General features: G+C 46.9%; 1 protein-coding gene across 5 annotated transcripts in view; it reads left to right on the top strand.

Moving 5' to 3' along the window:
* The window catches only part of LOC121566890 (paired box protein Pax-3-like), a 33,303-nt gene that overhangs the window by 9,061 nt on the left and 9,614 nt on the right, over positions 1 to 14,628 (top strand). For 4 of the 5 annotated variants that reach the window (XM_041876791.2, XM_041876794.2, XM_041876793.2 and 1 more), the window contains exon 5: positions 13,209 to 13,408. In XM_041876791.2, the coding sequence (XP_041732725.1) occupies positions 13,209 to 13,408 (200 nt within the window). Of the gene's footprint in view, positions 1 to 8,158; positions 8,438 to 13,208; positions 13,409 to 14,628 lie in introns of those variants that run through there. The other variant, XM_041876795.1, reaches the window with a different exon arrangement.

Below are 14,628 nucleotides of genomic sequence, written 5' to 3' on the forward strand. Positions count from 1 at the left end.
TGATTGACAATACATTTCACATGCTGTTGTGCAAATGGAATAGACAACAGGTGGAAATTATAGGCAATTAGCAAGACACTCCCAATAAAGGACTGGTTTTGCAGGTGGTGACCACAGACCACTTCTCAGTTCCTATGCTTCCTGGCTGATGTTTTGGTCACTTTTGAATGCTGGCGGTGCTTTCACTCTAGTGGTAGCATGAGACGGAGTCTACAACCCACACAAGTGGCTCAGGTAGTGCAGCTCATCCAGGATAGCACATCAATGCGAGCTGTGGCAAGAAGGTTTGCTGTGTCTGTCAGCGTAGTGTCCAGAGCATGGAGGCGCTACCAGGAGACAGGCCATTACATCAGGAGACGTGGAGGAGGCCGTAGGAGGGCAACAACCCAGCAGCAGGACTGCTACCTCCGCCTTTGTGCAAGGAGGAGCAGGAGAAGCACTGCCAGAGCCCTGCAAAATGACCTCCAGCAGGCCACAAATGTGCATTTGTCTGCTCAAACGGTCAGAAACAGACTCCATGAGGGTGGTATGAGGGCCCGACGTCCACAGGTGGGGGTTGTGCTTACAGCCCAACACCGTGCAGGACGTTTGGCATTTGCCAGAGAACACCAAGATCGGCAAATTCGCCACTGGCGCCCTGTGCTCTTCATAGATGAAAGCAGGTTCACACTGAGCACATGTGACAGACGTGACAGAGTCTGGAGACGCCGTGGAGAACGTTCTGCTGCCTGCAACATCCTCCAGCATGACCGGTTTGGCGGTGGGTCAGTCATGGTGTGGGGTGGCATTTCTTTGGGGGGCCGCACAGCCCTCCATGTGCTCGCCAGAGGTAGCCTGACTGCCATTAGGTACCGAGATGAGATCCTCAGACCCCTTGTGAGACCATATGCTGGTGCGGTTGGCCCTGGGTTCCTCCTAATGCAAGACAATGCTAGACCTCATGTGGCTGGATTGTGTCAGCAGTTCCTGCAAGAGGAAGGCATTGATGCTATGGACTGGCCCGCCCGTTCCCCAGACCTGAATCCAATTGAGCACATCTGGGACATCATGTCTCGCTCCATCCACCAACGCTATGTTGCACCACAGACTGTCCAGGAGTTGGCGGATGCTTTAGTCCAGGTCTGGGAGGAGATCCCTCAGGAAACCATCCGCCACCTCATCAGGAGCATGCCCAGGCGTTGTAGGGAGGTCATACAGGCACGTGGAGGCCACACACACTACTGAGCCTCATTTTGACTTGTTTTAAGGACATTACATCAAAGTTGGATCAGCCTGTAGTGTGGTTTTCCACTTTAATTTTGAGGGTGACTCCAAATTCAGACCTCCACGGGTTGATACATTTGATTTCCATTGATAATTTTTGTGTGATTTTGTTGTCAGCACATTCAACTATGTAAAGAAAAAAGTATTTAATAAGATTATTTCATTCATTCAGATCTAGGATGTGTTATTTTAGTGTTCCCTTTATTTTTTTGAGCAGTGTAGATACTTTTGTACCTGTTTCCTCCAGTATCCTCACAAGGTCCTTTGCTGTTGTTCTGGGATTGATTTGCACTTTTCGCACCAAAGTACATTCATCTCTAGGAGACAGAACGTGTCTCCTTCCTGAGTGGTATGACGGCTGCGTGGTCCCATGGTGTTTATACTTGCGTACTATTGTTTGTACAGATGAACGTGGTACCTTCAGACATTTGGAAATTGCTCCCAAGGATGAATCTGTCAATGGCGACGTGTATGCAGTGAGTGAAGTCAAGCGCAGGACACTGAGATACTAGCAGACGTACTTTACTAAATGTAAAGAACATGCAAAAACCAAAACCTCCTAACAGGGAGGAAAACAAAATACAGGTATACGACAAACAGCAATGCCGATACAGCCTCGACACAAAACAATAACACACAATTGCCAAACGAGAGACATGGGTAAATATAGGGACTACAATCAAACATAATAGCAAACAGGTGTAACCACTCAAGACAGAACAAGACAAACACCGAAACATCGATCGGCAGTAGCTAGTACTCCGGGGACGACGAACGCCAAAGCCTGCCCGAGCAAGGAGGAGGAGCAGCCTCGGCAGAATCCGTGACAGAATCTAAAAGGCTAACATTGAGTTAATTAACCCTAGAAATGGAGCTAATGATTGATAATGTACACAGCGGCCCTCCCCTCTCTCCTCCTCTCTCATATTTCATATTATACTTAACCTTACTTCATCTTGGCTGATTTCTTTTGATTTTCCCATGATGTCAAGCAAAGAGGCACTGAGTTTGAAGGTAGGCCTTGAAATACATCCACAGGTACATCTCCAATTGACTCAAATGATGTCCATTAGCCTATCAGAAGCTTCTAAAGCCATGACATAATTTTCTGGAATTTTCCAAGCTGTTTAAAGGCACAGTCAACTTAGTGTATGTAAACTTTTGACCCACTGGAATTGTGATACAGTGAATTATAAGTGAAATAATCTGTCTGTAAACAATTGTTGGAAAAATTACTTGTGTCATGCACAAAGTAGTTGCCAAAACTATAGTTTGTTAACAAGACATTTGTGGAGTGGTTGAAAAACAAGTTTTAATGACTCCAACCTAACTGTATGTAAACTTCTGACTTCAACTGTATATATATATATATATTTTTTAATCCAGTCAGATAAACACTCCAAACAGCTTACCCGACCGCCTGGAGGCATCTGCATGGTCCTAAAGCACACCGTTGCTTCATTTTGTATCACATTCTAATGATAAAACTGGGGGGGACAAAAATGCAATTTCAGAATGTGTGTGGGGGGACGGGGACGACATGTCCCCCCGTCCCCAGTGAAAGTTGCGCCCCTGATTCATACATTCATAAAGGTAGCTCTTTCAAGACAGTTATAGAAAACGTGACAACTTTGACATCTTCGGTTCTTACATCTTGTGTTCTATACGAGAAGCTGTAAATAATATTAATTTCTGGCACGTTAATGGTTGTCGCTACGCTCTCTAGCAACGATCAAAGTAGGGCGAAGAAGCTCTATGGAAAATGTACAATATGTGAGTGTGTCTGGAACATGAAAATGATTAGAGTGTTGAGTGCCCGTTCATTGTTTGTTGTTTTAAGGCTTAGAGCGTCAGAGAAACAGAGTTAGACTGGGTCTATAGAGAGTTAGACTGAGGTTATATAGAGTTACAGTAGACTGTGGTTATATAGAGTTAGACTGAGGCTATACAGAGTTACACTGAGGTTATGTAGAGTCAGACTCAGGCTAAATAGAGTTAGACTGAGGCTATAAAGGGAAAGGAAAGGGAAAGGGGGATACCAAGTCAGTTGGACAACTGAATGCATTCAACTGAAATGTGTCTTCCGCATTTAACCAAACCCCTCTGATATAGAGAAAAATGGCGACTGCCCTAAATAACATGACCATCCGATGACGGGGAATGTCAGTCTGTCTGAGGAATGTGTCACTCAGTGTGTCCCTGGGCACAGGGGGCAAGGGGGAGCACCAAATCACTCTCACTAACCCTCGCCTCGGGCTCTCTCTGTCCTTTTCCTCCTCTCCTCTCCTCTCCTCTCCTCTCCTCTCCTCTCCTCTCCTCTCCTCTCCTCTCCTCTCCTCTCCTCTCCTCTCCTCTCCTCTCCTCTCCTCTCCTCTCCTCTCCTCTCCCTCTCCTCTCCTCTCCTCTCCTCCCCTCCCCTCCCCTCCCCTCCCTCTCCTCTCCTCTCCTCTCCTCTCCTCTCCTCTCCTCTCCTCCTCCCCTACTCCCCCTCCCCTACACTCCCTCCCTTACTCCTCCGCCTCGCATATTTTTTTTAAAAATAATGCAGTGCATGATGACATTCCAAGCATAAAAACATAGTTATCTGCAAATGAATGGGGGCTCTATGCTTCATTAAAACCTCTTTCTCCTTTCACACCCCTATTGTGACCCTCTGATATCAATTCAAAGGGCAATTAATGAATGCAGGCCAACTTTGAAGTGGGGGGATTGGAGAAGGGGGAGGGGCTCGGGGCTTCCTCCTTTAGCCCCTTCAGCCCCTCTCGCACCCCCTTCACCCGTGATGGACTTGCCACATTCAGCCGAGCGCGCCAAAAGACGGTTTGAAGTGAATGAAAGAGTGAAAAGGCCTGTGAAAGTCAAGGAGAATGGCTGCCATAGAATAAGGCCTCTCTTTATCTGATGGAAGTATTCCACCAAACCCAACGGCTAGAGAGAGAGAGAGAAGGAAGGGGGTGAGAGGTTGTTTTTACAAGTGTGTGTGAGTGTGTGTGCATGTGCAGAGGAGGGATTGGGGGTGTCAAAGCTGTGGAACGCAAGGCAAAGGCAACTGAATGCAGTGGTTGAACAAGGAAAGGCAGACAGGGAGTTGTCAATCACTTGACTGAGGTAGGGGTATAAGGCTCTGGACAAAGCAGGGGCAGGGGCAGGGGTATATTGCTCTGGACGGGGCAGGGGTAGGGGTATAAGGCTCTGGACGGGGCAGGGGTAGGGGTATAAGGCTCTGGACAGGGCAGGGGGCAGGGGGCAGGGGTATAAGGCTCTGGACAAAGCAGGGGCAGGGGCAGGGGTATATTGCTCTGGACGGGGCAGGGGTAGGGGTATAAGGCTCTGGACGGGGCAGGGGTAGGGGTATAAGGCTCTGGACAGGGCAGGGGGCAGGGGTATAAGGCTCTGGACAGGGCAGGGGGCAGGGGTATAAGGCTCTGGATAGGGCAGGGGTAAGGGTATAAGGCTCTGGACAGGGCAGGGGTAGGGGTATAAGGCTCTGGATAGGGCAGGGGTAGGGGTATAAGGCTCTGGATAGGGCAAGCTGGGAGGGAGTTCACCTTGCTCTCAATAGTAGAACCTAGAAACGACAATATAATGTTATTTTATATTGTAAGGAACTATAACTTGTTGTTACTATACTATTACCATGTTATTAACATTTAATTACATGGCGTAATGTAAAGCGCTACCAACAGTCAAAGATGACAAGAGCTTAGCTGTTTTTGACCTTTTAAAATTTACAGGACTTCTTAAAAGAGAGTCGCATTGAGTTAACTCCACAGTGGTCAGTCAGTCTCTTCCTGTCAGACCAGGCTAAGTGGGGTCAGAGGTCAACGTAGGGTCATTCTCCATCATCCCTACAGGAAACAGGGTTACAATCATATTTGGGTCAACATGACAGGTAACAGCTTCCTGTTGTCCCGCCACAGCACAGACTCTCATAACTCACATTGCTGTCTAGAGGTTTTCTCTCTAGAGGTTTTCTCTCTAGAGGTTTTCTTTAGAGGTTTTCTCTCTAGATGTTTTCTCGCTAGAGGTTTTCTTAAGAGGTTTTCTCTCTAGATGTTTTCTCGCTAGAGGTTTTCTCTATAGAGGTTTTCTCTCTCAAGGTTTTCTTTAGAGGTTTTCTCTCTAGAGGTTTTCTCTATCGAGGTTTTCTCTCTCAAGGTTTTCTTTAGAGGTTTTCATCATTTGAGGAGCGCTTGGTCGCTTTGTCTTCTTCAGTCTTTCTTTTCTTGAAGCTTGATGAGGTTATGATTTATTAGTTATTCTTCCTCTCTGACTACATAATCTCTTTCTCACACACGCACGCACACACACACACACACACACACCCTCGGTGACAGTACAGACAAACACACAGCGCTCTTCACACACTCTCAATTACAGGGCAGCTGTAGAGGTCGGGGCTCCTCCTTAGCAAGTCAAGTGAGCACCCCCCAACTCCTTTAACAACATGCTAGAGGCGCAGATGGGCCCATAAGCTATCAATTAACCATTATCCTTCAGTCCTTCAGGCATCTGCCCAGTCTTCTATGTACTGTTTAATGCAGTTGGGCAGTCACTTAGTCCCCCGGCCCCTGAAAAGGACCAGCATCACTCCCCGCCCAAATAAGTGCTTCATTTGTCTCCTCTGCCTTTGGTTTTGTTTTCGGAGGGGGGCACATGTCACTGGCTCAGTTACCCTCTTCATTTACCCACCACCCCAAGAGAACTTCCATGGCTGTACCTGCCGTCCGTCCAGTAACCCCCATCAGAATGCTGTAGACAGAAACACATATGGTCAGCCACCCCACCCACCAACCCACCATGTAGCTCCATACACTCAGTGCACCCCGCCTCCATCTCTCTGTGGACATTTTAAAGCCTTTTTGTCCCCACTCGCAGTCCCCACAAAACCACGCTGTACGATTTCAAGGAGCACAGTCTGTTCCAGTTAAATCCTCTATTCTTTACCCTCCTTGGGAATGGGGGGAGTCATTTTTTGCTCTTTTGGCTCTCTTCAGGTTGTTTTGGCTCAGGCTGCTATGTGCTGTATGCCTCTCAGGGCTACAGTTTGGTTAAATTAAACAGTTTTCTTTTCTCTGCTACTCCCCTTCTCTCTCTGCGGCTTAAAGCAGCAATGCTCCGGCTCCCCGGCGGGCCCAGCCCAAGCCAGGCTTCTTCTCTGGGTCTCTGACATTCAGATAGCTTTACCCTTTCAAGGATTGCACTGTGTCTTTTGGGGTTTTACAAACTGGCAAGCCTACGGGTCCAATCCCACACATACTGTAAACCCACTCCCCTCACAGCTGAGTCCAATCCCACACATACTGTAAACCCACTCCCCTCACAGCTGAGTCCAATCCCACACATACTGTAAACCCACTCCCCTCACAGCTGAGGTGAAGTAAAATACATGGAGAAGTACGTTTGAATGTTTAGCTGGAGTATGAATAAAACATTTAAAAATACAGTTTATGTATACATAAAGAGAGATATGTGAGATTGGGTGGATAATTTGATTGCAAAGGCTATTCAGCAGTGCCAAATAAAAGCAATGAGATCTATGGATAGGAGGCAGCGGGCGGCAGCTTGGACTAACGGGGCACTCAGAGACCACAGGTTTACAGAACAGCTGTAAAGGATCTGATTTTCTCTCCCCTCCCTCACTTCATTGCTGTGTGCCGAGTTTACTAGCTCGGAAAAATAAGCACATTCATCCTGTTATACAATTATTTTTGTTCGTTTTACGTGGAACTATTCTTAACTCAGGAGTAATAATGACCAAAGTAGTATCAGGGAAAAATTGTCAACTCATTGCTGTGTGCTTAGCTGTAAATATGTTGAATGGATTGTTTCATTGTATTCATTTGTTTGTGTGCCCAATGTGTGAAATAGAGAATATCTATGTCAAAATTAGAATGTGCTGAAAACGTACATGAGTTTATGAGTGAGTGTGTGTGTGTGTGTGTGTGTGTGTGTGTGTGTGTGAGTGAGTGTGTGTGTGAGTGAGTGAGTGAGTGTGTGTGTATGAGTGTATGATTAAGTGTGTGAGTGTGTGTGAGTGAGTGAGTAAGTGTATGTGTGTGAGTGAGTGAGTGTATGTGTGAGTGAGTGTATGAGTGAGTGTAAGAGTGAGTGAGTGAGGGAGTGAGTGAGTGAATGTATGAGTGAGTGAGTGTAAGAGTGAGTGAGTTTGTGAGTGTATGAGTGAGTGTGTGAGTGTATGAGTGAGTGTGTGAATGTATGAGTGAGTGTGTGAGTGAGTGTATGAGTGAGTGAGTGTAAGAGTGAGTGAGTTTGTGAGTGTATGAGTGACTGTGTGAGTGTATGAGTGAGTGTGTGAATGTATGAGTGAGTGTGTGAGTGAGTGTATGAGTGAGTGAGTGTAAGAGTGAGTGAGTTTGTGAGTGTATGACTGAGTGTGTGAATGTATGAGTGAGTGTGTGAGTGTATGAGTGAGTGAGTGTGTGTGTGTATCTTCACACCACCAGAGTTGCCATAGGGCTGACAAGGCTCATTAACCTAGAAATTGAAGGATGGTCTATGTAATGCATGACTCAGTCCCTAGTTTCACAGTCTACAGAAGCCTAGGCGCTTGTGTGTGTGTGTGTGTGTGTTGCTCAGGGGAGGTGTGCTTTCTTCCCTATCACCAGGTACACCTTTGTCACTTCAACCCCGCCACTTGGTGACATGTCTCTCTCTCTCTCTCTCTCTCTCTCTCTCTCTCTCTCTCTCTCTCTCTCTCTCTCTCTCTCTCTCTCTCTCTCTAAGACCCACACTATCTCTCACAAACACACTGACACACACAACAACAACATCAACAACAACACCAATGACACAAATGCACAGTCATAGAAGCTTGATTGTGGTAGCCTACATTTGAATAGGAGAAGAATAAAGTCCTTCCTCTACCCCTCAGGTGCTCCCATGGTCCCCTCCGGGCTGCAGAGGAAGGTTTTGGGGAACCCCCCCAGCTGTGCCCCCCCTCGCCCCTCTCTGGCCCTCTTTGTGCCCCCCGCTCCCCCATGGGGCAGGTGACAGGCCCCTCTGTGCGGGCTGAGGCAGCCATGACGGATTCCACAGATGGAGCGTGCAAATCACCAGCAAAGACCTCAGCCTTAGAGCAACAAAGAGAGAGAAAGAGAGAAATATGGGGAAGAGAGAGAGAGAGAGACAGAGTAGGCAGAGAGAGAGAGATGGGGACGAGGAGAGAGGGATTGGAAGAAGGAGACAAAGAGTCTGTGAGAGAAAGAGATGTGGGAGAGAAAGGGTGAGAGAGGGAGGGAGGTCTAGGTGGTGTTTAGTTAAAGAGAGTTGCTCTGAAAGGAGTGTTCCAAGTTGGTCGGTGAGTTTGGTCGCTGTATGATGTGTTTTCAAATTTCTGGTATGTTTGATCTGGATGTGCAGAAAAGGAAGAAAGACTAACATATTTTTATAGTCAACTAGATTAATGTCCCTAAATAGTTTTGTCACATGAGAGTATATATCACGACGGGACTGCAGACCTACAAGAGGCCATAATGACACTCCGTTTGAAAGACAACGTTCCCTAGGATCCCCAAAGCAGACTGGTCATAACCCATAGGTAATTCCAAAGTAATTAAGGATTTTCCCAACGACTCGGCATTCCCGGAATCTAAATCCCTGTGAAATTCTTTGTAACGCTGTTGCATGCTGGTAACTGTGGGGAAACTAATCATTCCCTATGGGCCTCCAGGAGCTGAAGCTACAAAGGCTCCTCTCTGTTTTTCACCAGCAATCCTGTTTCAAATAATGCCCCCCACTCCAACTCCTCCACACCCCAAATTCCTACCCCACCAGCCACCACTACCACCACAACCACCACCTAAAAAACCTCCACCCACCCTTTGGTTTCTCTCTATAATAAGACTTTGCATTTGTTGTTTGGTTAGTGATGTGGCTTGAGGATGTTTAGAAGTCAGGAATTAAAATATTTGTTCTACTGGAAGCTCACAGAGCGAAAGATTCATTAGGCAGTTGGAGGTAGTAAAGTTGTAGTTTTCCATCTTGATTCATTGTAATGGTCTTAACCGTGACTGGCAGCCATTTTAAATCTTGGTTCTGTTTTGTGTGGATGGGAGCAGCTGAGAGGCCTGTATGTGTGAATGTCAGTTGCTGTAAACAGAAATAGAAAGTGGTAGCATTCTGTTAAAGTGCAAAAAATTATAATCTTCCCAAATACCCAAAGGCATCGTCTCTCCCTCCCCCTTTCTTTCTCTCGCTCCCTCTCTCACATTGTTTGTTTCTTTACCAATTTGCTCTTAATGCATCATGAGTTGGCTCCCACTGTCATTGGTGTTGAGAAAGGAAAGCGTTGAGGGGGGAGTGGATCAGTTTCACATGAGGAACCCCAAGCTATTTGGGTTTTCTTGTATTTTATTGTTGGTTCTGAGTGGGACTAATACAGTGTTGCACAAAAACTTCCCCTCCGCTCCAGGGAATTCATTAAGCGTAACACAAAGTCGGCGCGCCAGCCTCAATGAACTTCTGTTCTGAAGTAGCTAAAGGCCTATTTGAACTGCCAGATAGGAAACCAGCCCATTAGCTTAAGAACAGAGTACACAATAGTATTAAAATTGATCTTACTTTAACTTGAAAAGTAGACATACAAAAGCTGTCAAGTCTCATATCATCACACTAACTCAATCAAGCTGAAGCTTCCACTCAGTGACCACTTCAATGTCTGTCTGACTGTGTGTGTGGTTGTGCGTGTGTGTGCGTGTGTGTGTCTGTGTGTGTACAAAATAGAGCTGGGATGATAAACCAAACATTATGGACACCGACTATATCGATCACTTATCACAGGCATTTTGCTGATATCATTCATTACGATAAGTAGCCTATACTAGAGGAATGTGAAGTTTGAAATGAAATACGTTTGCTAATACGGGTGATTGTTAATGGGAGTTTAAAGGCCCAGTGCAGTCAAAAACATGATTTTTCTGTGATTTATATACACTACATGACCAAAAGGTCAGAGCTCTGTGCAGGCCAATCAAGTTATTCCACACCGATCTCGACAAAAATTTTCTGTATGGACCTCGCTTTGTGCATGGGGGCATTGTCATGCTGAAACAGGAAAGGGCCTTCCCCAAACTGTTGACAGAAAGTTGGAAGCACAGAATCATCTAGAATGTCATTGTATGCTGTAGCGTTAAGATTTCCCTTCACTGGGACTAAGGAGCCTAGCCCAAACTATGAAAAACAGCCCCAGACCATTATTCCTCCTCCACCAAACTTTACAGTTGGCACTATGCATTGGGGCAGGTAGCGTTCTCCTGGCATCCGCCAAACTCAGAAAATCATCCGTCGGACTGCCAGATGGTGAAGCGTGATTCATCACTCCAGAGAACGCGTTTCCACTGCTCCAGAGTCCAATGGTGGCGAGCTTTACACCACTCCAGCTGCTCGGCCAAGGAAACCCATTTCATAAAGCGCCCAACAAACAGTTATTGTGCTGATGTTGCCTAATTTTTGACATTTACATTTTAGTCATTTAGAAGACGCTCTTATCCAGAGCGACTTACAGTTAGTGAGTGCATACATTATTTATATTTTTCATACTGCCCCCCCGTGGGAATCGAACCCACAACCCTGGCGTTGCAAACGCTATGCTCTACCAACTGAGCTACATCCCTTCCAGAGGCAGTTTGGAACTCGCTAGTGAGTGTTGCAACTGAGGACAGGCGATTTCTACGCGCTACGCGCTTCAGCACTCAGCGGTCCCGTTCTGTGAGCTTGTGTGGCCTACCACTTCGCGGATGAGCCGTTGTTGCTCCTAGACGTTTCCAGTTCACAATAACAGCACTTACAGTTGACTGGAGCAGCCCTAGCAGGGCAGAAATTTGACGAACTGACTTGTTGGAAAGGTGGCATCCTATGACGGTGCCACGTTGAAAGTCACTGAGCTCTTCAGTAAGGCCATTCTACTGCCAATGTTTGTCTATGGAGATTGCATGGCTGTGTGCTCGATTTTATACAACTGTCAGCAACAGGTGTGGCTGAAATAGCCGAATCCACTCATTTGAAGTGGTGTGCACATACTTTTGTATATATAGTGTATATATTTCTACACTATGAGGTTGGAATAATACTTTTAGTGTAAGAGCAATTAGGAAAGACCGCCTGAAATTTCAGCCTGTTTTGATGGGATGAAGTTTTGGCCTACCTGGTGATATCACCAGGAGGTAAAGTAGTTAATAGACCAATAAAAAAGATAGTTCCAAACCTCTCTGCCAATAACAGATAGTTTTCAGTTTTCCCCTCCCCACTCAGACCCCTCCCAGACAGTCCTAAGAAGCTATTTTTGTTTATTTTTGACCATTTTAATTGAAAACAATCACAGTAAGGTACTTAATTGTTACTCAGAAAGGATTTGATATTGAGGTAAAAAAACGGCTGCATTGGACCATTAAAGGATAATTGAAAAAAACTGTGGTGCACATTAATGTTATAAACGTGTCGTTCTATATATCAATATTGCATAAATTCAGGTAATTTATCGCAATATGGATGTTTGTCCATATCGTCCCGCTCTAGTACAAATGTGTCTGTGCCTGTGTATGCTTATGTGCACAGAGACAGACGCAGGGACACTGAGGTGCAGAGTAAAGCTGGGTGTTGGACACACAATGGCCTGTGGTCACCCTGGCCTGAGGCGAGTCTCTGATCTCTGGGTCTCCCTGGCCTTGGGTCTGTCTGTCTGTCTGTCTGGCTTGGCCCTGCCCTAGGTTAACACTGTGTTACCACTGTGTTATCGCTGGGCCGCAGCTTTAGAGAGCCTTGCCAATTCACTGCCTCTTCTGCTGAATTGGCTCTTAAAGGGCCAGCGTTTCTCTCTGAGCAAACAAGACCAGCATGCACCTGCAGAGTGGTGTAGAGGGGGGTATATATGGGGGGGAGGGCTGCTGCCCAGTCACTCGCTCCATCCCCAACTGCTACTGGGGCTCCAGAAAGACTGCAACTGTAGACAATGCAGGTTCCCCCTACACTCTCTCTCTTTCCGTCACTGACCCCCCTTTCCCCCCTTAAAAAACGAACGGTCCCTGGATCCAAATTAGGCCTTTGTGTGGCGCTTAGTCCTCTCAATCCCACTGCCGCTGCGCCTGGGGAACCTTGTCCTGTGGGATTATTTATAAAAGCACACAGAATTCCCCTCTGAATGGAAGTCTGTTGGTGCACAAGACAAGAGGGGGCATTGGGAGGGATGGGGGGCATTGGGAGGGATGGGGGGCATTGGGAGGAATGGGGGGCATTGGGAGGGATGGGGGGACATTGGGAGGGATGGGGGGCATTGGGAGGAATGGGGGACATTGGGAGGGATGGGGGACATTGGGAGGGATGGGGGGCATTGGGGGGAATGGGGGCATTGGGAGGGATGGGGGGCATTGGGAGGGATGGGGGGCATTGGGGGGAATGGGGGGCATTGGGAGGGATGGGGGACATTGGGAGGGATGGGGGACATTGGGAGGGATGGGGGACATTGGGAGGGATGGGGGGCATTGGGAGGGATGGGGGACATTGGGAGGAATGGGGGGCATTGGGAGGGATGGGGGACATTGGGAGGGATGGGGGACATTGGGAGGGCGGTGGTGGCCCCTCCTCTGAAGAGGTTTATGTAAACAGGAAGCAGGGAAAAGGGAAAGCAAACAAGTTCAAGTGGATTCATCCTTCTGTTCTTCACTCTCACTCTGAATCACTACACCTCTTTTTCTAGAGGACTCTCCCTATTGGTCTCCCTGCATTCTATTTGTTCACTGTAGTCAGGAGAAGTAAAAACTTTTTTAAGACTTTGATTTATTTATTTGTAACTTTTCTTTAACCAGTCGAGTCAGTTAAGAACAAATCCAGTTCTGAAAAAACGTCAGTAACTGTTACCGGTGATAATGATACTGTACTAACTAACACTATGAAAGCCCTAACTGTGTACCTCTTGTCTGTTGGAGCAGCGAGCCACTCAGATGAGGGGTCGGACGTGGAGTCAGAACCGGACCTGCCTCTGAAGAGGAAGCAGCGCCGCAGTAGAACCACCTTCACGGCCGAACAGCTGGATGAGCTGGAGAGAGCCTTCGAACGAACACACTACCCTGACATCTACACCAGGGAAGAGCTGGCTCAGAGGGCCAAACTCACAGAGGCCAGAGTACAGGTAGACTACACACACATCACACACACACATTCTTTGTCTCACATCACACACACGGATACACAAGCATACACACACACACATTCCTGGCCTGCCCCTTCATCCTGTGTTCCCAGGGGTCCAATCTGCAGGGCCAGCTCTGATCTATGGCCCAGAAAATTCCCCACAACAGCTCCCATATGGAGGCTGTACCGGGCCCAGCATGGGGCTATTACATATGGAATCAGCATGAGTCCTGCCAGTCACACACACTGACTCTCAGCAGCAGCAGCCAACCACATCCCCCCCATACTGGTCAGAGGAGAAGGGGACCTGTTCAGTTAAATGTAAATGTATTGATATGGATGGGTTCATTTATCCACTCTGTCCCTGTGAATGGATCAGCCCTTGATATAAGTCAGTATTCGACGTCCATGCATGTCTGAGGCTGCCCGGAGATTACATGGAAACTGGCCACTAGGGGAATCAGTGAGCACTGTTACCTTCAAGTAGGTTTCGGTTATGCTAGGGCATTGTAGCTCAGTTGGTAGAGCATGGCGCTTGCAACGCCAGGGTTGTGGGTTTGTTTCCCACGGGGGGCCAGTATGAAAAATGTATGCACTCACTAACTGTAAGTCGCTCTGGATAAGAGCGTCTGCTAAATGACTAAAATGTAAATTGGGGAGGCGGATACGTGTAAGTATCTGCCTCTGATTTGAAGTTTGAATCCAGCGATAGAAAGTTGTTATTGAGATGTTTGTTTTAAGCCTATCCCAAACCTTAACCCTTACCTTAACCATTCGGAGTTAATGCCTAAACGTAACCTTAAACACTTTGAAATGTGATATTTGCAACAACTTCGATTTGATGTTTGAGAAAAATGGATGAATGTCTAATTCTGACGTGAGACTGTGAGAGCTAGTTGGAATGGAAATGAGTTTTGAGGAAAGCACAGTCCTCAAATATGATTCCCTTATTCTCATTAGCTACAGTATTTGAGGTTTTGGGTGACTATGGCTTTGGAAATAAGACCATCAGAGCTAGTTTATAGTTAGAGGAATTTATATGGGTGAAAACTGTGTAAAATAGTGTTGTGTTGCTATAGCCAAGTCTATGTTTAAATGATGTTCTGGTGGTGGGGCATGAGATGTGGAGATAGAGAGGGCCTTGTTGGCTGCAGCCAGAAATCACATGGGCTGGTCTGGAGAGGAACACATGAGAGATGATGTCACAATGTGGTCCAG

Source organism: Coregonus clupeaformis, chromosome 5 (genome assembly GCF_020615455.1).
Source record: "Coregonus clupeaformis isolate EN_2021a chromosome 5, ASM2061545v1, whole genome shotgun sequence".
NCBI classification, from domain to species: domain Eukaryota; kingdom Metazoa; phylum Chordata; class Actinopteri; order Salmoniformes; family Salmonidae; genus Coregonus; species Coregonus clupeaformis.